This window comes from Carlito syrichta, unplaced genomic scaffold, assembly GCF_000164805.1.
Source record: "Carlito syrichta isolate Samal-C Ts95f unplaced genomic scaffold, Tarsius_syrichta-2.0.1 Scaffold303189, whole genome shotgun sequence".
Lineage (NCBI taxonomy): Eukaryota > Metazoa > Chordata > Mammalia > Primates > Tarsiidae > Carlito > Carlito syrichta.
This window is the reverse complement of record NW_007247285.1, coordinates 103,639-129,305: the sequence shown is the minus strand read 5'-3', so window position 1 is coordinate 129,305 and position 25,667 is coordinate 103,639. Positions and strand designations below refer to the sequence as shown.

The window sequence follows — 25,667 nt, the reverse complement described above, 5'->3', positions numbered from 1 at the left end:
GAACCCGCGGGCTCAGGCAATTCACTCACCTCAGCCTCCCAAAGGCGTGGGATTACAGGCTGAGCCACCAAGCCTGGCTTAAAAAAATAAGTTTTATTGATATAATTTACATTCCATTCAATTCATCTACTTAAAGTGCACGGTTCAGTGGTTTTTGGTATTTTCACAGAATTGCTCAACCATCACCACAGTCAGTTTCAGAATATTTTCATTACTCCAAAAGGAACTCCATGCTCCCCGGCTCCATCCAATTGCCCTGCCCTCAGCATGCCTCTCCATGGATTTGCCTAATCGGGACATTTCCTATAAGTAAAATGATGTAATATGTGGCCTTTTGTGTCTGGCTTTCTCTGAACATGTTTTCAAGGTTCATCCATGTTGAAGCATGTATACTATATGCCTGCAAGATTACTTCATTCCTTTTTAGGGCTGAATAGTATTCCCATGTGTGGATATACCTCAGTTTGTTTATCTATTCACCCCATGGACGTTAGAGTTGTTTCCACTTTTTAGCTATTATGAATAATGCTGCTGTGAACATGTGTACAAGTTTCTGTGTGACAGGTTTTCATTTATCTTGGGTAGATACCTAGGGCTGGAATTGCTAGGTCACATGGCAACTCTAACCTTTTGAGGAACTGCCAGACTGTGCCACGGGAGCAGCCCCCTCCCCCACAGTGTATAAGGCTTCTAATATCTGTACATAATGCTTATTAGTTGTCTTTTTAAATTTTAGGCTGGGCACAGTGGCTCAAGCCTGTAATCCCAGCACTTTGGGAGGCCGAGATGAGAGGATTGCCTGAGCCCACAGGTTTGAGAACAGCCTGGGCAACTTGGCGAGACCTCATCTCTACAATAAATCAAAAACTTAGCTGGGCGTGGTAGTGTGTGCCTGTAGTTCCAGCTACTTGGAAGTTTGAGGCAGGATTGCCTGAGCCCAGCAGGTCGACGCCAGGGTGGCTGTGAGCATGCCACTGCACTCCAGCCTGGGCAACAGAGTGATACTCCGACTCAAAAAAAAATTTTTGTTTAGCCATCCTGGTGGATATAAAATAGTCTTGTGGTGGTTTGAATTTCCATTTCCCTCCTGAAAAGATGTTCAGGATTCTGAGAGTTCTTTATATATATTCTAAACACAAGTCCTTGTTACATACATGGTTTGTAAAATGTGGTGGTGCCCTTTGCAGAAGGAGAGGTCTTCGTGTGAATGACGTCCAGTTTATGTTTCCTTTCTCTTACTGCCTATGCTTTGGTGCCACGTCTGAGAAACCAGTGCCTAGCGGGGGGCCATGAAGACTTGTGCCTATTTTCTTCTAACAGTTTTGATCCATTTCCTTCTGTTTTTATCAGGCTGCTTTATAGTTGAACCCGAGCCTGTACTTGGTCCCTCTGGCCCTGCCACTGATTTGTTAACCTGAATATTCAGACTGCTGAGAGCAGGCTCCCTGTGCCTCCACCCTGTGTGGTCTCACGATAAGCACAAGGCTTGGGGTAGGGCTCTACCAGGAGAGCTCCTTGCACTATGTGTTTAATTTGCTAGTTCATATTATTTTATTATTTTCAGTTAAGAAAGGGTAACCGAATCCCACTTGAAAATGCTATTCGAGACCCGCCTGGGCAGCGAGACCTCATCTCTACAATAAAATCAAAAAATCAGTCGAGCGTGGTAGCGCATGCCTGTAATTCCGGCTACTCGGAAGGCTGAGGCGGAAGGATCACCGGAGCCCAGCAGGCGAGGCTGCGGTGGCCGGGAGCGGCCACTGCACTCCAGTCTGGGCGACCGAGTGAGACTCCAACTCAAAAAAAAAAAAGAAAATGCTATTAAGCTGAGCGCGGCAGCTCACACTTGTAATCCCAGCACTTTGGGAGACAGGGGAGAGAGGATTGCCTGAGCTTAGAGGTTTGAGACCAGCCTGGGCAATTATGGCAAGACCTGTCTCTACAGTAAATCAAACAATTAGCCGGACATGGTGGCACATGCCTATGGTTCCACCTACTTGGAAGGCTGAGGCAGAAGGGTCGCCTGAGCCCAGCAGGTCGAGGCTGCAGTGGCCATGAGCGTGCCACTACACTCCAGCCTGGGCAAGAGTGAGACTCTGACTCCAAAAAAAAGAAAACGCTGTTAGTGCCTCATGATGCTACGTAGGAGGGAAAGCAGGTGACTCAGGAGGAAAGGAGGGCAAAGGCAGTGGCCACCTCGGACTTCCCTGCTCCCCATGCCCAGCAGCGGGTGTTCCAGAAATTGGGTGAAAGAAAAGAGGGAAAAGGTTTCCCTTGACTGACGCACTCTTCTTCCTTCCCAGCCCCCAGACAGACAAACAGTAGAAGGGGAGTAGCCAGGGACCCAGCTCATCTGGCAATCCTTCATGCATGGGATGCCCGTCTGTTGGGTCTGGTGGGGAGGGATGCAGCGGATGCAGCAGTGGCCTTGGGTGCCAACAGTCTCAGGGGAGAGAGAAAGCAGACCCGTGAGGCAGGGCGGAGGTGGTGGAGTGGTTAGGTGTGTGGACAGTGTGGTCTGGACATCCAGGGAGCAGCTGGACTAGTGGGAGGAGCAGGAGCACATGGTGTGCCCAGGCCGGCCCAGCCCTGGCTGTACAGCCCTTGCTCCCTGCTGAGGGCACTGCCTGTCCTTCCCCTGAAACAGCTCTGTGGAGCCCTGCCTGTCCCGTCCGTCCAGGTCAGCAGCTAAAGGAGCCTCACCTGCCTCCCTTCTCTAAGTACCAGGGATTTGAGGTTAAGAGTCCCCCACAACCCCTGCCCTGGACCACAGCAGCCTCTGGCCCAGTATCTCCTCAGTGAGCTCCTCAGTGTCCCCTAAATGTTCACGACGGAGGACTAGGCCCAGCTGCTCTCACGGGGAGACCTGGATGAGGTTCCTGACACCACTGAAACAGGGGACCTTACCTCATTGGGCCCTGCCTCCTGGGTTGTCTTTGTCCTCCAGCTTCCAAACAGGAACAACAGGTGACCGTTGAGAGGTGAGCAGATGGCTCTGGGCTGCTGTGCTCTGGGAAGGTGGGGTGTCCCTGCTGCCTGGAGGGAACCAGTGACTGCTCTCCACAGCCCCGCCCCTCCTGCAGCTTGGAGACTCAGCTTGGAGGGAAGTGGAAGGCGGCAGCTCAGGCCTGAGGGCGGGGACATCAGCAGGAGGAGCCACAGGGGGCCCTGTGTGCCTGGGCTCAGCCCTCGCCTCTGAGGGTGGTCACTGCCTTGTGCAGCATCCCTCGCTGCTGCCCAGGGTTCACGTGGGAAGCAGGTTGGCTGGGAGTTCAGTTCATGTCTGGTTTTCCTTCCAGGCCCAGGAGAAGCAGTGAAGATGTCAAACGAGCCACCTCCTCCCTACCCAGGGGGCCCCACAGCCCCGCTTCTGGAGGAGAAGAGTGGAGCCCTACCCAGCCAAGGTAGGGACCAGGGCTTCTGAGGGTCCCTGTTGCAACCGCCCCTCCTTCCCTGGGTGTGGTGGGGCTCTGAGTGGTGCTTCCATCCCCTCCCCAGTATCTGCCCTGGGCCCCAAATATGTCTCAAAGTAGTGACCTCCGGCCCAGCCCGCTGTGCTGAGACTGCAGCTGAAAGCCTCCTCTCTCTCTCTCTCTCTGTCCAGGCCGTACATCCCCAGCTGTGATGCAGCCCCCACCGGGCATGCCATTGCCCCCTGCAGACATTGGCCCCCCACCCTATGAGCCACCAGGTCACCCAATGCCCCAGCCTGGCTTCATCCCCCCCCACGTGAGTGCAGATGGCGCCTACGTGCCTCCAGGTGAGTTGGGAAGGGATTTGGGAGGGGCAATGGGAGGTCTTGGCTGCTGTCTGGCTTTTGCTGCAGCCAGTCATTGGTCAGTCTGGGCAGCTATCCGCTGCGGGGCAGGGACTGCCAACATGCCCAGCCAGTCCTGGCCGTGAGCTCAGGTTGTGTGTGGATGGAGCCTAGACACGGGAGCAGCTCCTCGGGGTGGGGGTGGCTTGGCACACATGACACAGATGGCGACAAGCACCCTGTGTGCAGGAGAGGGGCTGGTGAGCCACAAGGCTTCTGTGGTCATGGGCTTGTGGCTGAGCACACCCCCTGCATGCCACAGGCAGGTGACCCAAGAGAGCCACGTTCCTGGCTCTCTGCCACACCTGTCTTGGCCCTCATGGGCTGGGGATTAGGAAAGGCTAGGAGACAGTCATTTTGTTTCAAAGCCCTGGTCATCCCACTAGAAGGATGACAGGAAGCCTCAGGCCCAGCCCTGTGCCCTTGGATGCTGGGGGCTGTAGGGCTGGGGCTCATCACTCATCTATGGAGCGCAACAGCCAGTGACCTCTCTGCTCCAACTTCTGTGCTATTTCAGGTTTCTACCCTCCTCCAGGCTCCCACCCACCCATGGGCTACTACTCCCCAGGGCCCTACCCCCCAGGGCCCTACCCTGGACCTGGGGGCCACACAGCCACAGTCCTGGTCCCTTCAGGGGCTGCCACCACAGTGACAGTGCTGCAAGGAGAGATCTTTGAAGGAGCGCCTGTGCAGACAGTGTGTCCCCACTGCCAGCAGGCCATCACCACCAAGATATCCTACGAGATTGGCCTGATGAACTTTGTGCTGGGCTTCTTCTGCTGCTTCATGGGGTAGGTGGTGTGGGTGCTTATACGGTGGGGGCCTCGCCAGGGTCTGCTGCCACCTCTGTCCCTGCCTGTTGGGCCTGAGCCTGTCTCTGTCTCTACTCAGATGTGACCTGGGCTGCTGCTTGATCCCCTGCCTCATCAACGACTTCAAGGATGTGACACACACGTGCCCCAGCTGCAAAGCCTACATCTACACGTACAAGCGCCTGTGCTAACGGAGCTGGGACTCGGGACTCCCCTGCCTGTTAGTCTGGCCCCCTGTGCTTTGCTCCCCACCAGTGGTCTCTTCCCTGTTCTCACATGGGGCTGGAAGCCATGACACTGTCCCCTGGAAGTCTTGTCCTCTTCACCTTGCCCTACCCTGAGCATCTGACTCTTCCAGCAAAAATTCTGTTGGATTTAAGGCCAAGGGCTAGTGGATGGCAGGACAGAAGGCTGGCACTGAGCTTAAGTGTTGCTGGTCTACTTGGTGTTTGTGGTCAGGAAGATAAGCTTGGAGGGGTTTCCCACCAGAATCTTCATTCCTCCGTTTCTATACAAGGTACAGGTTCAGTCCTGACTCCCTGGGACCAAAAGCAGCCAGACCAGTAGCCAGTTCTCTAGGCCTGGGGCCTGCAGTATGACTGTGCCTATAGCCACAGTTGTTTTTGATCTGCAGGGCCAAGAATGGGGGAGTTGTCTGGAGTCAGCTGGACCCAAGCAGGACAGGATCATAAGGCCTGGCTTTGTTTTGGGAGTACCCTGCGCCTCTGGGGTGCTAGAGGTGTGGCATGATGGTCGGATGTAATGACTGCCAACTCTGGCCCTCGGAACTCACGTGTCCAAACCACCTCTAACACCCTGTCCAAGGGCCCGAGAGCTACCTGGTGTGAGGGGGAGAGGACACTGGTTGAGTGACCGAGCCCTAGTGGCCAAGAAGGAACTTGCCTCTTAACCCCTCACCCAGCTCCCTGAATCAGTGTGCAGACCCCCTTTCTGGCCATGCCTCTGTGAACTCCTGTATTGCTGGGGCCAGAAGAAATGCCCATCAGCCTCGCCAGTCCTGTCTCCCCCGTGTCTTTGCTGTGTGTGGGTGTGACCACCTGGTGGCTGGTATGTCCCAGCTGGGACAGGCGCTGGCAGAGGAGGGGCTCCCTTGTGGGTGCGCTCAGGCCTGCCATGACCTCTCCACTGGTGGAGTCTCCCCAGGAAGTGCTGGCCCTTCGTCCCAGCTAACGGGGCATTGCTGTGCCTGCTCACACAGGAACACCCTGCACTGGGGCTGGGGACGAGGAAGGAGCAGCCATAGTAGCGGAAGTGCCCTGGTGGACACCAGCCCTGCCCTGCCCTAGGCCCAGGCCGAAACCTATGTTTATTTCCTGAATGGTTTGTTTGTGAACTTGCTCACCTGGACTGCTATAACCTGCCGCTGTCCCTCTCCTGGTCTCGCACTGCCACTGCATGGCCTCCTGTCACTGTGAATTGTGGCCCAGTCTCAGTTTGTAGTTTCTCATTAAATTGGCCCTTTCAGTCCCCCACCCTGGACCTCTGCTCTCTTGCCTGCTTCCTTCTTTTTTGAGGGAAAGAGGGTGGGGCTGCAGGTAGTCTACCAGCAGGGCAGGGGGCTGAGCCCTCAGGATCGCAACACACCTCAGTGCTTATGCGGTGCCAACTGTCCAGGACAACACTGACATTTAAGGACCTAATTATACCAAACCAGAGTCAGGTGTAGACCAGCATTGGGAATTCCAGCTGTGACCAGGCCTGGGCATAAGTCAACTCCAGGACTTGAGCAGTGGCTGAAGGTCACTTTCCTTCCTCTGAAACTTGTTTCGACCACCTACACGCCATGGCATCCACCCATAGGATGTGCAAGCAGGAAACCCCCAAGCTTGAGTGTGGTATCATTCCTCCCTGGGCAGGCACCCTCATCCCCTTAAGCAAGACAGACTGGGTGAGGCTGAAGGTTAGCAGTCGGGGCACCAAGGTTCTGGGTCAGTTCTGGTCTTGGCCTTCTCTGTACCCCAACTCGTCTGAATTGGAAAGAGATAGGCTTGGGCAGTTTAAAGAGTTCCTCTACCCTTTAACCCTCTTCTGAATAAAACTTTTACAGGCGATAGATTCCTAGTAATAAAAATAAGTTCACATTTCTATTTTATAGACAGTGAATTGTTTAAATACAAGAACATGCTTGTTTTATACTTATTTATAAGAAAAAACTTTTAGTAAAAAACCTCCTAAGTGTTTCTGAGTAGAAAGTCACAGGACCAGGCCTGGCACAGTGGCTTAGCCTGTAATCCCAGCATTTTGGGAGGCTGAGGTAAGAGGACTGCCTGAGCCTGTGGGTTCGAGACCAGCCTAGGCAACTTGGTGAGACGTTGTCTCTACAATAAAATCACAAAAACTAGCCCAGCATGATGGTGTGCATCTGTAGTTCCAGCTACTTGGAAGGCTGAGGTGGAAGGATTGCTTAAGCCCAGCAGGTCGAGGCTACGGGGCTGTGACACTGTGCTCCAGCCTGGGCGACAAGAGTGAGACTCCAACTCAAAAAAAAACAGGACCGGATACACTGTAAGGATCTTTTGTGAGACGGTCAGAATGACTTTGCCCTGGAGACAAGGGGTGCTGGGAGGAGGCTGCTGGGACCGTCATGAAGGGTGTCCACTACCCCCCCCCACAACACACACCCTTGCTTGTGAGGGACTCGCCCATGAGGAGGGAGGGATGGAGGAAGCTTGCAGATGCACTTATTGAGCGTTGGAACATTTATACAGTCAGAGAAGATGAGCCACAGCTGAGCAGAACTCTGGGGCATCTGGTTGATAGGGAGGGGCTCCAGGGTCACCAAGGCAGGAGAGAGCCTGGCTTTCACCCACCCTCAGCCCCACCCCCCACAGCCTGGGCTCACTGCTGCTCATCCCCAGCAGGGGAAAGACAGCCGCCCAAGTCCTGCAAAAACAGGAAGAAACAAAGGGAAGAAGCCTGGGGCTTGGAGGTGTGGGAGCCCCAGAGCACAGCTGGTCCAGAGGTCAGGCCTGCCCTGCCCACTACACTGTGCTGGTGACTCCCAGGGTGATGGCCTATGCCCAGCGCAGCATCTGGCCTGCAGAGAGGATGCTGTCAGGCAGAGGATCTAGTGCCTGGCTTTTATTGGTTTCCTGTTTTCTCAAACCCAGCATTTTTTTTTTTTTTAGTCACCTGAGGTGGTAGTTTGTTGGGGTGGAGACAGGGGTAGGTCACTTGGGAGGAGGGCGCTGGTGTGGCGTGATGAGTCCTTCACATGTAGTACCAGGCCAAGAGTCCAGCAGCCAGGGCAACGCCAGCAGCTAGAATGAACTGGAAGCTGGGTTTCCTCAGCACAGCCATGGCTGTTTGGAAGGGACAGCTGCTGCCCTCCAGGGCACCTGTATGACAGCACCAACAGGAGACACTGCATCAGGGAGGGCTGCTGATACACTCGCCCCAAGAGGGGAGCTTGGGACAGACAGACCTACCTTTGCCTTGATCAGCAGCGTAGAAGGGACATTTACGTACGTCTCCTTTCCCGTCATGCACAGGGAACCCATCCTCCAGGGTCTCTCTGGCCAGTGTGGAACCAGCCTGGTCCAATTCATTGAATATCTGCAGGAGCAGAGGATCAACTGAGCCATCCCTGAGCTGTGCACACTCTGCTTCTTGGAGAATATCTCATATAGGGTGAGCTGGAGCAGGTGAGCTTGCTCAGGAGTGCCAACTAGCAAAGCAAGTGGCCCCAGTGGGTGGAGGCCCCACTGCCTGGCCTGTCTCCTGAGCACAAGCTCTGGAAGGTGTGGCCACACCCATGCTGTTGGCACCCTGACAAGGCTGTTGGGTCTCTCCTAGGAACTGACCAGACATGTACCCCATGCCTGGCCTTATCTGAGGTAGCTCAAGTCACTAAAACTACCAGGGCACAGACAAGAGGGCACACGTGTGTCCCCAATTCTAGCTGCTGGTTATTTTTTTAGCAAGAAGTGATAGAAAACTAGGAATGTGGAATGAAGCCCTGCAGGGCAGACCCATCCCGAGTGGTCCTGGGAGGCCTCACTGGAGGGCTGATGGGCTCTGTGCTCAGCCTGGCACTTTGCTCATCCACAGCCACTTTCTCCTGGAGTTGAAGGCTGACCTGGGGCTCTGGGGACAGAATCAGCTGCCCCAGGCTCAGCCCCACCCAAAGGCTAACAGTTATTCTCCTTACTCTCCTTGGTAAAACTGCCTTCCCTGAACTTACCAAGCAGGACTTTCCATTGCAATCCTTGTTAAAAGGAGGAAAGTCTCCGTTCCTCAAGACCAGCATCCTGTGGTGAGAGGGGAGAGAGCTCCATTCTCCCAGACCCCTCTATGTGCTGAGGCCTCAGTTTCCCAAAACATGACTCACAAGCATCTATGGAACCAGCCCTTCCAGACAGGAACCTATCCATGGGCCCAGGCTCTCTGGTGGCCAGCTTAGTGTCCTCACCTTTCTCTCAGCACCCTGCAGCTCATCTGCCCTAATGCACGGATGCCCTCCTGGGCTGCTCTGGATCTGCTCCCGCTGTCAGAAGTTCCCTTTGCAGCCCTGGCACCTGACAGAGCCAGTCCCTAGCCCCCAACAGTACCTGCATATTGTACTCGAAGGCCTTGTTGGCCTCATCCACGATCCTCTCTTTGGTTTTCATGTTCAGGTCCAGGGCGTTCATCCTGGCCCGGTAGAGCTGCTTGAACTGCTGGGCATTGTCCACATTCTCAAACAGGTAGAACTGGGTCCCTTCCCCCGTGCTGGGGAGTTTTAGGGCTCGCTGGGCCACCTTCTTCAGCACCTGGCCCCCTGAGAGGTCCCCCATGTAGCGGGTATACGCATGGGCCACCAGCAGCTCTGGCTCGTTCTGTCCTACGTAGTGGATCCGCTCCACGTACTTTTGGGCTGCCTCAGAGCACTGCACCTGCTCCTCCCAGTTTTCACCAAAGAAATATTCCATGTCCTTGGTCAGTGCCTCCTTCCGGTGCAGCTCCACAGGGAAGTACAAGGGTGCAAAGGATGGGTGGTCCTTGTTGCGGTCCATCTCCTCCTCGAGAGCCGAGTATGTGAAGTAAAGTGCAGTGGTGGCCAACTGTGGGGGATAGTAGGAGGCCATGGGAAAGGGCTGCGGGCCACAGCCAGCAACACCTGAGCCCACCAGGTCCACGTGGCTGGACACAGAGGCTCAAATAACACACCGCTCCAACCCCCGAGGACTCAATCCTATGACCCATTTTCATATGGTGTATTTTTCAGCACACCAGGAAGTGTTTATATTTCTTAAAGGAGTGGTCTGGTGAATTCTTTGGAACATGGATACTTTTGCTTCCTTTAAGCTACAAGGGCCACATCTTAATGTCAAGAAAGAATGGAGCATGGAGAAACTCCCAGCTTCTCCCTTAGTGTAACTCCCACCCAACCCGATATGAAAGTCTGGAACTCAATCTTATCTGTGATTCAGGGTCACAAACCTTAAATAGCTCCTTCTTAATGTTGCCTTTCAAGAAGTCCTTGACAAACTGGGTATTTTCTGCCCGGTCGTGTGCTTCCTTGGTCCCTTCCTTCAGGAGCTCTGAGAGGTCAGCCATTCTGTGGAGAAACAGGGTGTGTGTGTGTGTGTGTGTGTGTGTGTGTGTGTTAGCCCTTTCCCAGAAAGGACCATATTATGAAAAACTGAGTCCTGAGTCCAGACCCCAGGGCGACCACTTGCTGGACTGGAGGCTGGGGCTTCTCAGGCACTTCATTCCAACATGTACAAATGGCGGGACCTTGTCAGAGAACACGGAGCAAGCAGACATAACCTGTCTGACCCAAGGACTCAAGGGACACAAAAAATGACTGTGACCTACTACTCCTCAAGAGCACACATGTCTACATGTCTGTGTCGGCTGTGAACCAGCCAAATGAACAATACTATGCTTCTGTGACCACCTAGTGGTCAAAGAAACACACATCATTAATTTCCCCAGTGTTTACTGACGTTTTTTGTTTTGCTTTTTGAGTCAGAGCCTCACTCTGTTACCTAGTCTGGAGTGCAGTGGCATGCTCACAGTCACCGCAGCCTTGACCTGCTGGGCTCAGGCGATCCTTCCACCTCAGCCTTCCAAGTAGCTGGAACTACAAGCGCACGCCACCACAGACGGTTAATTTTTTAATTTATTGTAGAGATGAGGTCTCGCCAAGTTGCCCAGGCTGATCTTGAACCCCTGGGCTCAGGCAATCCTCTTGTCTCCATCTCCCAAAGTACTGGAAGCCACCACACCTGGCTGTGTTTGCTGACTTCTCCAGGGAACAGTTTGCCTTTGGGAACATGTCTCCTGGAATCCACACACCTCTGTAAAGGGCTGTGACCACGGATCTCCTGGGGTGGCTCTGCTGCCTTCCTCCCACCTTGAGCCCCCAGCCTCTTCGGGACTACATGTGGCCAGGCCCAGGCACAGGGGAATGAGAGACAACCAAGAGGCTGGAGCCAAGTCCTTGGTTTGTGCTACTTAACAAATTACACAGGATAAAGTTGTGCTGATGGATAGACATGGCAAAAATATGTGCTCCTAAGATGGGAGTACCTGGGCAGGAGCTCACATATGTCCACATAATCCATCTACTAGAGTGAGAAAAACTTGGCCTTCTCATAGTCCAGCCTCTGCTGGCGTCTTTAGATTAGCTAGTATCACTCATGTGCTAAGAATCAGTTCATATTAGCAACTGTTTCAAGGTATAAAAACCACTTTGCCAATGACAGGGTGATAATGAGAGGCTAAGAACAATGCACAACAGGGCCTGGGACCTTGGGGCTCAGAGTGAACTGGCCCAACACAGTAAGCAAAAGCCTGCCCTCCAGTCAGAGCTACTCCCGCGTTCTAAGAGGTAGAAGACATTGGAAATGGAGCCAGCTTTGCCTCTGATTACCTTTTCGCATCCACATGGAAAAACACATTGGATTTAAAGAAAAAAGGACAAGGACAGCCATCAAATCCTATCACTCAGCACTCCCTGCAGTACCTGCCATGCTTCTGGATAAGGCAATGGACTAGAACAACTGGGGAGAGTACCAAGCAGCCAAGGGGGCTGTCAGTCAGGCATTGGGGGTTCCACAGCTCACAGCCCACGACACTCCCTGGAGCCACCAGCAGACAAAACTAGGTGTGCTGGACACACAGGTCCCTGGGCTCACCTGACTCAGTGCAGCCAGCCCCATTACTCACCTAGTGTGGTTTTCCTTGACTGAAGTCCCAGAGTTGTTGTTCTCTGACTCATCTACTCCCTCTGAAGTCTCCACTTCTGCTGACATTGTTGCTGAGTGCGGTTCTTGCTGATGTCACTCCTCTGGTCCTGCAGAGACACAAGGGGTTGGTGATGCAGCACCAACGGCAGTCACTTCCCCAGATACCTGCCAAGTTCACTCTCCTCTGAGCCAACGTACCCGAGGTGACACCCACGCACCCCAGGGTTGTTTTCTTTAAAAATAAAGCTCTGGCAGCCGGGCTCAGTGGCACAGCCTGTAATCCCGCGCCTTTGGGAGGCTGAGGTGTGGATTGCCTGAGCCCGCGGGTTCGAGACCCGCCTGGGCAGGCGAGACCTCATCTCTACAATAAAATTAAAAAATTAGCCAGGTGTGGTAGCGCGAGCCTGTAATTCTGGCTACTCGGAAGGCTGAGGCGGAAGGACCGCCAGAGCCCAGCAGGTCGAGGCTGAGGTGGCCGGGAGCGGCCACTGCACTCCAGTCTGGGCGACAGAGTGAGACTCCAACTCAAAAAATAAAAAAATAAAAATAAAGCTCTGCCACTATTGAGACCATATCAGAATGTGGACAAAATTTGACTATGGACAGTGTATTGGGTAATCATTGTATTGACAGATCAAGTAATCACTGTCTTGACATTGAACCTGCTGGCTTTTAAAAAATATATATATATAATTATAGCCAGGCTCGGTGGCTCAGCCTGTAATCCCGCACTTTGGGAGGCCAAGGTGAGTGGACTGTTTGAGCCCGTGGGTTCGAGACCCGCCTGGGCAACTTGGTGAGACCTCATCTCTACAATAAATCAAAAAATCAGCTGGGCGTGGTAGCACACGCCTGTAGTTCCAGCTACTTGGAAGGCTGAGGTGGAAGGATCGCCGGAGCCCAGCAGGTCGAGGCTGCAGTGGCTGGGAGCAGCAGCCACTGCACTCCAGTCTGGGCAACAGAGTAAGACTCCAACTCAAAAAAAAAAAAAAATATATATATATATATGTATATATATATATATTTATACTGTGATTATATAAGAGAATGTCCTTGTTCCTAAGAAATACACAATGAGGTACTTAACACACTGTCTGCAACTACTGTCAAATGGTTCAGAAGAGTATGTAGTGTGTACACATGCAGGGTCGGGGATGTTCGCAAGTAAGAAAACAAATGAGGGCCAGGCACGGTGGCTCAACCTGTAATCCCAGCACTTTGAGAGGTGGAAATGAGAGGACTGCCTGAACTCAGGGATTTGAGACCAGCCTGAGCAACATGGCGAGACCTCATCTCTACAATAAATCAAAAAAGTAGCTGGGCATGGTGGCACACACCTGTGTTTCCAGCTACCTGGAAGGCTGAAGTGGAAGGATTGCCTGTGCCCAGCAGGTCGAGGCAGTGGTGTCCAAGAGCGTGCCACTGCACTCCAGCCTAGGTGACAGAGTGAGACTTCAACTCAAAAAACATAAAAGCAAGCAAATGAGGCCAAATGCCAAGAATTAGTGAATCTGGGTAAATGGTATATAAGACTTCTTTGTATTATTTGTACAGTTTTTCGTACATTTAGAATTGTATCAAAATAAAAGTTTCCAAAAACACAAAGAAAACATCATAGATAAAGCTTAACAAGAAAGAAAGAAAGCAGCAGTGCAGCAGCTCTGAGTTCGGCAAGCAACGCTGGATCACACCTCCTCACAGCATGCTGGGGTCAGCTCATCGTCTGTGAGGGCCAGGTGACCTGTGCAGCAAGTAATGCAAGCAAGGCACCAACTGGAATTTAGTTAAGGCCAGGCCATACCAAGCAGCTCTGCTTTAGAGCACAGTAGCAAGAAAGGTGCCCGACAAGCCTGACTGTCCCCAACCTACTCAGGACTTTGCTGGACTGAAGGAAATACTAAGTTGTCCAATCAGTTCCCATCGTTTGCTGTCTTCATCAGCCAGGGAAATAGTCCCATTACACTTGTGACAACCTCATCCTCCATTCCTGGAGGCTTCTGCTCAGGTAGTGTAAGAGACAGCCCATCTAGGGAATTTTCCAGATTAACAGCAGCACAGTAGCACCAACAACCAATAAAGAAACTCACAAAGACAGAACTACAGACACTGGGATCAATCAGGCCAAACTGGGCCAAGGAAAGTAGTATTTATTTACTCAGCATTTTTTTACATGCTCTACCCAGGAACAGGTATCAAGGAGGAAGAAGAAGTGTAAGAACTGGTTCTTGAAAAAAAGAAAATAAACCTCCACAGCACCCACAGGTTAAAATACTGTTACATATCCTTCTTGAGTTTCCTCTAGACACCAACTTCATTTTCTTTGTTCTCTTTTGGGATATTATAACACATGGTTTGTTCAACACAGTCTTTCTGAATCGTCTCTCTCTTGCCTTTAGATATATCTTTTTTTTTTTTTTTTTTGAGTTGGAGTCTCACTCTGTCACCCAGACTGGAGTGCAGTGGCCACTCCCGGCCACCGCAGCCTCACCTGCTGGACTCCGGCGATCCTTCTGCCTCAGCTTTCCGAGTAGCCGGAATTACAGGCACGCGCTACCATGCCCAGCTGATTTTTTGATTTATTGTAGAGATGAGGTCTTGCCAAGTTGCCCTGGCAGGTCTCGAACCCATGGGCTCAGGCAATCCACTCACCTCAGCCTCCCAAAGCGCGCGATTACAGGCTGAACCACCGAGCCCAGCTAGATTATATCTATAAATGGGATTAATTTTAGGAAGTCAAGCAAGAATATATACAGCACAATACCTACCACATGGTAAGCACTTAATAAAAGTTAAACAATTACTGGAAGCTTAGGGATGTCTGAGAACACTGAAAATAAATAGCAGAATATATAGAAAATAGAATCTTCTTGACTCCAAATCAGATAGACTGTCCTCTGCAACAACATTGATGAACTGTATGGAGTACAGAGAAAGCAGGTCATCACATGACGAGAACAGTAAGCAGACAAGTTTCCTGGGGAAGGACCCTCAAAAGCAGGTGGGATTTAGGGTGGGAAGAGCCTCTAGATCAAGGGAATATGAACAAAGCCAGAAATGTATGATTCCCCGAGATGGTATACAGTTGCCCAGCTGTATATCCTCTTGCCTAAGCACCAAGGCAGTCTTTGCCAGCTGCAGAATAAGCCCTACATGGGCCTTCTAATGGCCTGCCCACACTGACCTTGATTTACACACTTTTTTGGAAAGAAGAGCTATCTATCCTCCACATCCTTGGGGATTTTGAGAGTCAAGATTTGTCTCTGACTGCTCAGTCCTCAGGCAGCAGAGAAAAGGATGCTGGGATCGGAGCACTGGGCTACCCAGAGGAGGGAGGGGTGCAATAGAGTGTCCCAGAACCTCTAGACAGGTGGTGGGAGCACAGGACTATGCTGAGGACACATCCCAGACACCAGACGACTACAGACCCCATGCTGCTTATAGGTAAAGTAAGGCAAAGACAAAAGACAAGTGCGATTCATGGCACACAGGTTACCAACTGCTGGAACTTCAGTACACGTCCTGCCATGTGCACCTAATCATCATGGTGCACAACAGTGATTGGACACGCAATTAAATCTGATCATTAACTGTACTTTATTCAATAATAACTGCACGCTCTGGGAGAGTGTAGTCTTGCTTGAGCAACAAGACCTTTTGCTTCTTTTAAAAATATAAAATGCAGAAGGGAAAGCTGGCTTCCACTGGTGCCCTCTCTGGCATTTTCTCAGCACTTTGTTTATGGCAGCTCCCCTCAGGCATGCCTGCTTCAACTTCACTCCTGCCCGCCAACCCCTAATTCTGTCCTCCCAGCCTGTGGGAAGCTAAAATCTGAACCACTGCTTTAGCTCCGGGCCTGGAAAATATTAGCTTCTCAATAAAATCTTGAGTAAAAACATCCAAAGTAAAAAAAAAAAAAAAAAAAAAAAGGGAGGGGGGAGGAAGGAAAAGTTCTCATGCACACTGCCAACAATAGGCAATTTTTTAAAAAAAGCAAAAAGTCATCTGCTATCCACTACTTCAACTCCAAACATGTTCTACTGATTTTACTTTGGATTAAGAATAACAGCAAGAATATTGAGTCTTCAAGATGGACTGAAAGTATCATCTGTGCAGAGTTGGGGGCTGGGGGAGGATGCTCCTGGGAAGGCTGTTAGCATATTCAACTTACGTGGTTGGGCCCAAGGAAGGTGGCTGTGTCCATTCCTGTGGCCGGGTCACCATTCCTCAAGAGAGTGGTTATGTAGTGTGCCATTCAATGGTAGAAACAAAATTCTTTTCATTCTATACGTCCAAACTTAGTCTGGCTGGCCTCTACAATTGAATCCTTTTTTTCTGCTAGAAACCACTAGAATCCTTAGAAAATCGGGGGTCAAATCATAAATGCAGAGCCTTTCTAAACTTCAGTCCTCTCAACAGGAGGTTAAACCCCTAAGAATAAAAACAAAAGCAAAAGCAAAACAAAAGATCTAAAAGGTTCTACTCTGGGAAATATACTTCAAGAAATGGTAATAGGAGGTTGGACTTGGTGGCTCAGCCTGTAATCCCAGCACTTTGGGAGGTTGAGGTGAGTGGATTGCCTGAGCCCGTGGGTTCGAGACCAGCCTGGACAACTAGGTGAAACCTCATCTCTACAATAAATCAAAAATTAGCTGTGTGTGGTAGCACATACCTGTAGTTCCAGCTACTTGGAAGGTTGAGGTAGAAGGCTCACCGGAGCCCAGCAGGTTGATGCTGGGGTGGCCGTGAGTGTACTACTGCACTTCAAGCCTGGGCGATGGAGTGAGACTCCAACTCAAAAAAAAATGGCAATAGGAAGGTTGAGGCATGAAAATTGCCTGAGCCCAGGAGTTCAAGACCAGCTTGGGCAACAAAGCAAGACTCTGTGTCTACAAAAAAATTTTTAAAAATTAGCCTGGCTGGGCACAGTGGCTCACGCCTATAACCCTAGCACTTTGGAAGGCCGAGGTGAGAGGACTGCCTGAGCCCAAAGGTTCGAGACCAGCCTGGGCAACTTGACGAGAGCTCATCTCTACAATAAATTTAAAAATCAGCCGGGTGTGATGGTGTGCGACTATAGTTCGAGCTACTTGGAAGGCTTAGGCGGATCACCTGAACCCAGCAGGCTGAGATTGTGGTGGCCACGAGCATGCCACTGCACTTTAGCCTGGGTGCCAGAGTGAGACTCCAACTCAAAAAAAAAAAAAAAAAATTAGCCTGGCCTGGGGTATGTGCCAATGGTCCCACCTACTTTGGAGACTAAAGCAGGAGGATCACTTGAGCATAGAAGTTCAAGTTACAGTGAGTTATGTCGAGCCAGTACACTCCAGCCTGAGCAACAGAGCGAGACCATGTATCAAAAAAATAAAAATTTTTAAAAAGAAATAATGGGCAACCCCTTTGGGTCCCCTCCCACTGTGGGAGCTTTTCTGTCCCTCAAAATAAATTCTGCTTTCAAAAAAAAAAAAAGAAATAGTAATCTGTACCAAATAATAAATAGCCACACAATAACATTAGGAAAAAAAATCTCATAGCTTAACAACAAAGCCTAGGACTGCTAAAACAACAATAAACAATGGAATCCTGGCACAGCCAGGACAAGTTGATAAACTGCATTCACACACAGAAAAAGTCTACTACAGAAACTTTTTTAAAAAAAAAGACCCCCAAACACTGACTACCACTGTGTGCAAAAGTGCATAAATATACTGACAATGACAGGAGAGAATTTGAAGAGCTATAAAGACTCATTTTTTGTTGGACTTTTTAGCCAACCGGCTGTTTTTATATAAAATGAGTCAATTCTCTTGGAAAGAAAAGGGGAAGGGGAAAGAAAAGAAACCAAGAGAGAGGAATCGGACCAAGCAAATCAACTAAGATCATACACTGTACTAACTAATTAACAGGAAGTCCCCGGGCCCTCTTTACTTTGATTTACAAATTCCAGAAAGGTCAGTCTGCCCTCTCTTTCCCACTTCCAAAAAACTGTGACCCTCTGTTTAGAAAATCTACCTCTACTGTTCCATAATTCCTGTACTCCTAGCAGTTCACCTGATCAGCTGCTCGTTTTCATTCCAACACCTAATCTAGCAGGAGAAGCAACCAAGTTCCTACCACAGTTACTTCTAGCAGAAGTGCCTGCCCAGCAGATCCGGAACACTCGGAACCCTCCTCTCAAAGCTTTTGCCTCTGGGAAAGTGCAGGCTCAAGACACAAGATCCTCTGAAGTAACAAGACATGTTCAAGATGTTAAATTTTCCTCTATGGAGACTCAAGTCCACTTCAGAAAGTCAGGTAACTTGGTACACTGCTGCCAAGTAGCAACATAACTAAGGACTATTATGATTCACTTCTTTCTCATCTGAGGATACAAAAAAGAACAATGAAAACTTTGTCCTGGAGAAAACACAATTGAAGGACAGGAGCCGGTTGTGAGCTCAGCCAACACTGAGGAGAAGGACTGGAAGGGTGACCCGCTTCCTACAGTAAGGACAATTCTGACTCACTGAAAAGGTGACAGTAGACAGTGACCAGTTACTGCACTTCACATTATGTCCATGACATAAGCCAGTGTTGTTTATACCACATGCAAAGGGAGGCTAATGGCTGTTGAGAGACTTCTGCATCAGGGCTCCGCCAATGTTCCCTCCCTGCTGAATGCCTCGTGGTTGGATGTCAGGATTTCCACCACCACCCTGGGTGGGGGTCCCTCCTCTGTCTGTTTCCTAGGCTTTTTAGCTAACTGGTTGGTTTTTGTTGTTGTTGTTGTTTTTGAGTCAGAGTCGTACTCTGTCTCCCAGGCTGGAGTGTAGTCACACAATCACGGCTACTGCAGCCTCGACCTTCTGGCCTCAGGCCATCCTTCCACCTCAGCCTTCCAAGTAGCTGGAACTACAGGCATGTGCCACCATGCCAGGCTAATTTTTTATTTATTTATTGTAGAGATGAGGTCTTGCCAAGTTGCCCAGGCTGGTCTCAAACCCCTGAGCTTAGGCAATCCTCTCACCTTCGCCTCCCAAAGTGCTGGGAACAGAGGCATGAGCCACTACATCCAGCCCCTGACTACTGCTTTTATGTAAAGAAACTCAACTATCTTAGAAAGAAAAGGGGAAGAGGGAGAGAAAAGACCATTTGCAGCTCAGAGCTCATTCCTGTATAGAACTGGCATCACATTAGTAAAAGGTGATCATTCTGCAGCTTCCCTGAGTGATCTATCATGCTGTTTCCCAGTTAAACCAGAAGCTTCCTACAAGAGATCAAGATTCCCTCAGACTCTGAGTTTATCAGGGTCTACTATCACTTACAGTACAGTACCCTGAGAAGCCTCCAACCTGTTACACTGTTGCAAATGTACAGCTGGAGTACCTACTGACAAAGCTAGCTCAATGCAAGTTTTGTGTGTGTATGTGTGTGTGTAACAAGAAAACATTTAACTACTAATACCAAGTAAAACAATACAAATTTTCAACTGGGTACTGTTTCTCTAAATTAACTAGTATGAAATTTGGTTTTATATTTCTTCAGATCTGGTTCAACTCTTCTCTTTCTTTTATTTTTTAAATTTTTATTTTAAAAATAAAAAATAGGCCAGGCGCGGTGGCTCAGCCTTTAATTCCAGCACTTTGGGAAACCGAGGCAAGAGGACTGCCTAAGCCCAGGGGTTTGATACCAGCCTGGCAACTTGGTGAGACTTTATCTCTACAATAAATCACAAAAATTAGACAGTCATGGTGGCGTGTGCCTGTGGTTCCAGCTACTTGGAAGGCTACCTAAGCCCAGCAGGTCGAGGCTGCAGTGGCTGTAAGCGTGGTCACTCACTCCAGCCTGGGTGACAAGAGTAAGATTCCAACTCAAAAAATAAATAAATAAAATAAAATTTTATTTTTGACAGCTAATTATATATATTTATGTGGTACATTGTAATGGTTTGACACATACATACATTGGTGAATAATCAAATTAGGTTAATGTATCCATTACCTCACATACTTGTTTCTTTGTGATAAGAACATTTAAAATCCTCTTTTAGTGATTTTGAAATACATATTATTATTAACTATAGTTACCATGCTATACAATAGATCACCAGGTCTTACTTCTTCTAACTGAAACTTTGTATCCTCTGACCAATATCTTCCTGTTCCAAATCCACCTCCCCTCTCCCTGCTCTCCTGCTATGAATTCAACTTTTTTAGACTCTACATATAAGTGAGATCAAGCAGTGCTGTCTTTCTGTGAAATACATTCATCCGCGTTATCACAAATGATAGAATTTCCTTAAAATGTACATATACACCACATTTTAAAACTCCATTTATCTATTGGCCGATCTCAGATGTGCTATGAAGTCTAAGTGAGCTATAACATGTATGAACATATTTCATGAAATGTAATGCTTTTGCCTCAAACGCTGAGCTCTTATTGAGAAAGTTGCTGGTGACAATGAGCAGCTGGGTAACTGTTAAACACTGAGGAAGAATATGAAATCCAGTAAATGTACAGATAATTCTGGGCAGGTCACACTTGAAGACTTCTGACTCAGCCCTCACTTTCTGGCAGTGTCAGCAAGTGGGAATATCTCTTTTTTCCAAGTGAGCCATGTGACCACCACAGGCTAGAATACTCACACTGCCGATGCCACTGGTGGCTGAATGAGCTAGATGTTCCAGCAGCAAACAGGACTGAATCAGCTCTTCCCCAATGAGGCACTGGATAACGGGCCTCTCAACATCCTGAAGAAACCACATCATCCAGGTCAACAGCTCCTGAGGTTACAGAATAAATGGGCTGTGGTCTCCTCTGAACTCTGGTGCTGCTACTCTTCACAGAATCTTACACACAAGCCTCGCCCCTTTCATTTCAATCACTGAGGGAATTCAATCCCACAATTCACTGAACATATGAATGACTATTAACATCTTGATAAAGAGCAAGTTCAGACAGTGAATCCAAGAAGAGTGTAGACTCTGAGGGCACAAAACACTTGAGTCAGATTTACTAAACAAGCACTTGCACATTTGAGCAAAAACAAGAGAAAGCAAAACAACTGCAACCAAGTCTAAAGGCATAAGTCTCTCAGAAACCTCAAAAACTGACACCAGAGACTTCTCTTGCAGTGTTTTTTTAATTGGGGAGGGTGAATGTGCTCATCTCTAGCCATGTTCAAATACAACCGAGCAAGCAGTCAAAATAGATACCAAGGACAAAACCCAAAATAGTGAAAAAGCTCAGAGAAGGCACACGGGGTGTGGTGCAGAAGCCCTGACTGAATTCTAAAATGGCTGGGGCGAACTTTTTACAAGGAGGACAAAGCCTAGGCCTCAGGCATCCCACAGGGATGGTTTTTTGCTTGTTTGTTTGAGTTGGAGCCTCACTCTGTCAGCCAGGCTGGAGTGTCGTGGCACATTCATGGTCACCCCAGCATCAACCTGTTCGGCTCTGGCAATCCTTCCACCTCAGCCATCCAAGTAGCTGGAACTACAGGCATGCACTACCAAATCCACCTAATTTTTTGATTTATTGTAGAGATAAGGTCTTGCCAAGTTGCCCGGGCTGGTCACGAACCAGTGAACTCAGGCAATCTACTCACCTTGGCCTCCCAAAGTGCTGGGATTACAGACTCAGCCACTAAGCCCAGTCAGGGCTGGCTTTAACAGAGGAAATGCCAGTAAAACCTTGGTTACAATAACCTTGGTTATTATTGCTAGGTTACAATCAAGCAAAAATTATCCCAACTTCTAACAATCTTGAAAGCATGTGTCCTGTGGATAAGTAGAGTCGATCATGTTTCCTTTCACTCAGGCACAAAACTGTCATCTGTAGCTTCAGCTTCTATCATAAACAGGGACTGTAAATAGCATTTGGGGGTGGAAGGAAAGAAAGTGTATTAAGATGCTTCTGTTGGGCTGGGCACAGTAGCTCATACCTGTAATCCTAGCACTTTGGGAGGCCAAGGAGGGAGGATTGTTTGTGGTTAGGAGTTCAAGACCAGCCTAGGCAACATAGCAAGACTTTGTCTCTACAAAAGAAAAATCAAAAAATTAGCCTGGTGTGTTAATGTGTGCCTGTAGTCCCAGCTACTTGGGAGGCTAAACCAGGAAGCTAGCCTGAGCCCAGGAGATCGAGGATGCAATGAGCTGTGTGATAGTGCCACTGCACTCCAGCCTGGGTGACAGAGCGGGACCCCAACTCAAAAAAAAAAAAAAAAAAAAAGATGGCCGGGCTCGGTGGCTCAGCCTGTAATCCCGCATTTTGGGAGGCTGAGGTGAATGGATTGCCTGAGCCCACGGGTTAAAGACCCACCTGGGCAACTTGGTGAGACCTCATCTCTACAATAAATCAAAAAAATCAGCCGGGTGTGGTAGCACGTGCCTGTAATTCTGGCTACTCAGAAGGCTGAGGTGGAAGGATTGCCAGAGCCCAGCAGGTCGAGGCTGCGGTGGCCGGGAGCAGCCACTGCATTCCAGTCTGGGTGACAGAGTGAGACTCCGACTCAAAAAAAAAAAAAAAAAAAAAATGATACTTCTGCTGACCTGCCATTTTGGAAACCTGGAAGTGCCATCAGCTCCCAGATGCTTTCTTCGCTACAAATAGCTCGAAGCCTTAGAAGCCGTTCCTGTAGGGGGAGGAAGGCCTTCAAGTTTACCCAGGAGAGGTTACAGAGGACAGAGCACCTGACTACAAATCTGACAGATCTGAGTACACCAGGCTAATTCATTCTCAAGCAGTGTTCCCACTGGCTATGACGAAACTAAGATTAAAAGAATTAATATGGCTGGGCTCGGTGGCTCAGCCTGTAATCCCAGCGCTTTGGGAGGCTGACGTGAGTGGATTGCCTGAGCCCGCGGGTTCACAACCTGCCTGTACAACTAGGCGAGACCTCATCTCTACAATAAATCAAAAATTAGCCGGGCGTGGTAGCGTATGCCTGTGGTTCCGGCTACTTGGAAGGCTGAGGCAGAAGGATCGCTGGAGCCCAGCAGGTCGAGGCTGCGGTGGCCGGGAGCAGCCACTGCACTCCAGTCTGGGCGATGGAGTAAGACTCCAACTCAAAAAAATAAATAAATAAAAATACAATAAAATAATTAATATAGCCAAGGTCACACAGAGAGTTAATGGTTAAGCAGGGACTAAACCTGAGTCATTCTGATTGCAAGGTGATTCCTCCTTTGTCCCTAGCTAATCCTTGTTGATTCACACATGTGAGATTAGTATGGTGCCACCACAAACTAATAGCAACACACATACTGAAGCCATGGGCTACAGTGACCCTCGCACCACAATGCATTGAGGCATGCAGTGCATAGGTTAGACAACAACCTATGAGTTGTTGTTTTAGTACGTAAAAGTGAGCAAGATCTTATTATTTCTGAGAAATAGGTGCTTAGGCCTAATTGAACATTCAGAAACTGCTGCTGCCTGGCCCCAAATCACTCACCCTGGCTACTCAGATTACACAACAACTCTGAGAAGATGTTTCCTGGTGAGGTCTACTTTTGTTGATCAACAAGGCAGGTCCTGAGAAAGAGAATGGAATACCCCATCACTTGGTGCCCAGAGAGAGGCAGTCAGACATGACAGACCTTGGTGGAAAATGAAGCCGGGGCTCCTGGGCATCCCTACACCAAAGGGAGGTCACAACAGGGTCAGCGTATCTCTACAGCACCCATCACCGTAGTGACTACAGAGAAATCGAAGCTCTGATCCCAAGAATCTGAAAGTGTGTCTGTCAACCATGTGTTGAGTGTTTAAAATCTAAGCAGTCTTATCTTTCTACTGAAAATGTATTCTGCCTTGAAAGTGGTAATGCAATAGGTAGGAAGTATATTAACATAAACTTCTTGTAAGATTAGCAACTTCATAGGACAAGGCTTTTGGTCAATCAAACAAGATGGCTCCTACTTGTCACTCCAGGCCTGTAAGGGATCTTCACAGTTTCCACAGGGCTACAGAGTAAGGTACTCTTCCTAGGCTTCTTCACAATGACCGCAGTGGGGGCAAGGATACAAGACCAGACCAAGAACCAGTAACTCCACGAGGCCGGCTCATCCTGTACAGACTATGTCTGTGGTGGCAGGGTACAAGCAGCAGCAACTATCGGACTTCCTCAGAGTAGACAGATTGGTTTCCCAGCACTACCAGGAGGCCCTGCCTATACTCAAGGAGCAGTAAGGGGAGCAGAACTTGCTTCCTTCTTACCCTCCAACTCCCTATCTTAATGAACAAAGAACCAAGAATTCCTAAAAATGGAGGGCCTCAACTGTTTTACTCCCTCAGTATACAGGTCCCGATGTGCATATGAATGACAACATCTGATAGGAGTAGCCAAGGCTGGAGGGGAGAGAAAAGGTATTACGGATAATGTGAAATTAACAGCAGTTAGCTGTATCTGTAGCTCTCTCTCCTACTCTTTTTTTTTTTTTTTTGAGTTGGAGTCTCACTCTGTCGCCCAGACTGGAGTGCAGTGGCCGCTCCCAGCCACCACAGCCTCAACCTGCTGGGCTCCGGTGATCCTTCCACCTCAGCCTTCCAAGTAGCCGGAACTACAGATGCGCGCTACCACGCCCAGCTAATTTTTGATTTATTGTAGAGATGAGGTCTCACCAAATTGCCCAGGTGGGTCTCAAACCCGCGGGCTCAGGCAATCCACTCACCTCAGCCTCCCAAGGCGCGGGATTACAGGCTGCGCCACCGAGCCCGGCCTCTCTCCTACTCTTAACCTATCAGAACGAGAACCAATTTACAGGGATAATCTTTAACCCAATCAAACTTTTTTTTTTTGAGTCAGAGTCTTACTCTGTCACCCAGGCCGGAATGCAGTGGCATGACCATGGCTACCTCAGACTTAACCTGCTGGGTTCAGGCGATTCCTCCACCTTAGCCTTCCAAGTAGCTGAGACTGTAGGTGTGCCACCACACCCGGCTAATTTTTTTTATTGTAGAGCAGAAGTCTTACCATGTTGTCCAGGCTGGTCTCGAATTTCTGGGCTCTGGCAATTCTCTTGCCTTGGCCCCCTAAAGTGCTAGGATTACAGATATTAGCCACTGTACCCGGTCTAAACTTTTTTGTTTTTTTGAGTTGGAGTCTCACTCTGTTGCCCAGGCTAGAATGCAGTGGCATGCTCACGGCAGCCTTGACCTGCTGGGCTCAGGCAATCCTTCCACCTCAGCCTTCCAAGTAGCTGGAACCACAGGTGTGCAGTACCACACTTGGCTAATTTTTTTTTTATTTATTGTAGAGATGAGGTCTCACCAAGTTGCCCAGACTGGTCTCAAACCTGTGGGCTCAGGCAATCCTCTCACCTCGGCCTCCCAAAGTGCTGGAATTATAGGCACCTGGCCTCCATGTACTTTCAAACAAGAAATGGAAATACCACTGTCTCCATGAAAAATCCTACAGGCAGCATCAAGTCTACAGAAGGGGTCACAGACTTTGAGGTAAAGGTTCACCATGAAGAATCTACATTTTCATTCTAATAGCACTAGACACCAAGAAAGGAACAGAAAAACCTTGGAATTTCTAGCAAAACAAATTTTGCAAAAGACCTAAAGGAAGATGATCACCTTAGTTCAACTCCTTCATGGAGACCCTAAACATGAATTAGGTAAAGGCCCCTCCACATTACTGAGAGTCAGGATGGAAGACAGGACAAACTACTTTTGTTTAGGAGCAACTTATCAGTATAAATACAGGTTTAAGAACTGAAAAATTGACCAGGCTCAGTGGCTCAGTCTGTAATCCCACGCTTTGGGAGGCCAAGGTGAGTGAATTGCACAGGTTCGAGACCCGCCTGGGCAACTTGGCAAGACCTCATCTCTACAATAAATCAAAAAAAAAATTAGCCG

At 49.2% G+C, this 25,667-nt stretch overlaps 2 protein-coding genes across 4 annotated transcripts in view; one reads left to right on the top strand and one right to left on the bottom strand.

Moving 5' to 3' along the window:
* CDIP1 (cell death inducing p53 target 1) overlaps positions 1-6,129 on the top strand; it is a 27,326-nt gene extending 21,197 nt beyond the window's left edge. The window contains exons 2-6 of one of the 3 annotated variants that reach the window (XM_021712329.1): positions 2,648-2,736; positions 3,306-3,404; positions 3,605-3,640; positions 4,452-4,608; positions 4,709-6,129. In XM_021712329.1, the coding sequence (XP_021568004.1) occupies positions 3,320-3,404; positions 3,605-3,640; positions 4,452-4,608; positions 4,709-4,820 (390 nt within the window). In that variant the 5' untranslated portion in view covers positions 2,648-2,736; positions 3,306-3,319 and the 3' untranslated portion in view covers positions 4,821-6,129. Of the gene's footprint in view, positions 1-2,647; positions 2,737-3,299; positions 3,405-3,604; positions 3,761-4,334; positions 4,609-4,708 lie in introns of all 3 variants that reach the window. The other 2 variants (XM_021712327.1, XM_021712328.1) reach the window with 2 other exon arrangements.
* Positions 6,130-7,309: 1,180 nt separating this feature from the next.
* HMOX2 (heme oxygenase 2) overlaps positions 7,310-25,667 on the bottom strand; it is a 21,453-nt gene continuing 3,095 nt past the window's right edge. The window contains exons 2-6 of the mRNA XM_008058018.2: positions 11,806-11,932; positions 10,072-10,189; positions 9,201-9,692; positions 8,079-8,205; positions 7,310-7,988 (exon numbers count right to left, since the gene is read on the bottom strand). Of these exons, the coding sequence (XP_008056209.1) occupies positions 7,861-7,988; positions 8,079-8,205; positions 9,201-9,692; positions 10,072-10,189; positions 11,806-11,891 (951 nt within the window). The 5' untranslated portion in view covers positions 11,892-11,932 and the 3' untranslated portion in view covers positions 7,310-7,860. The remainder of the gene's footprint in view (positions 7,989-8,078; positions 8,206-9,200; positions 9,693-10,071; positions 10,190-11,805; positions 11,933-25,667) is intronic.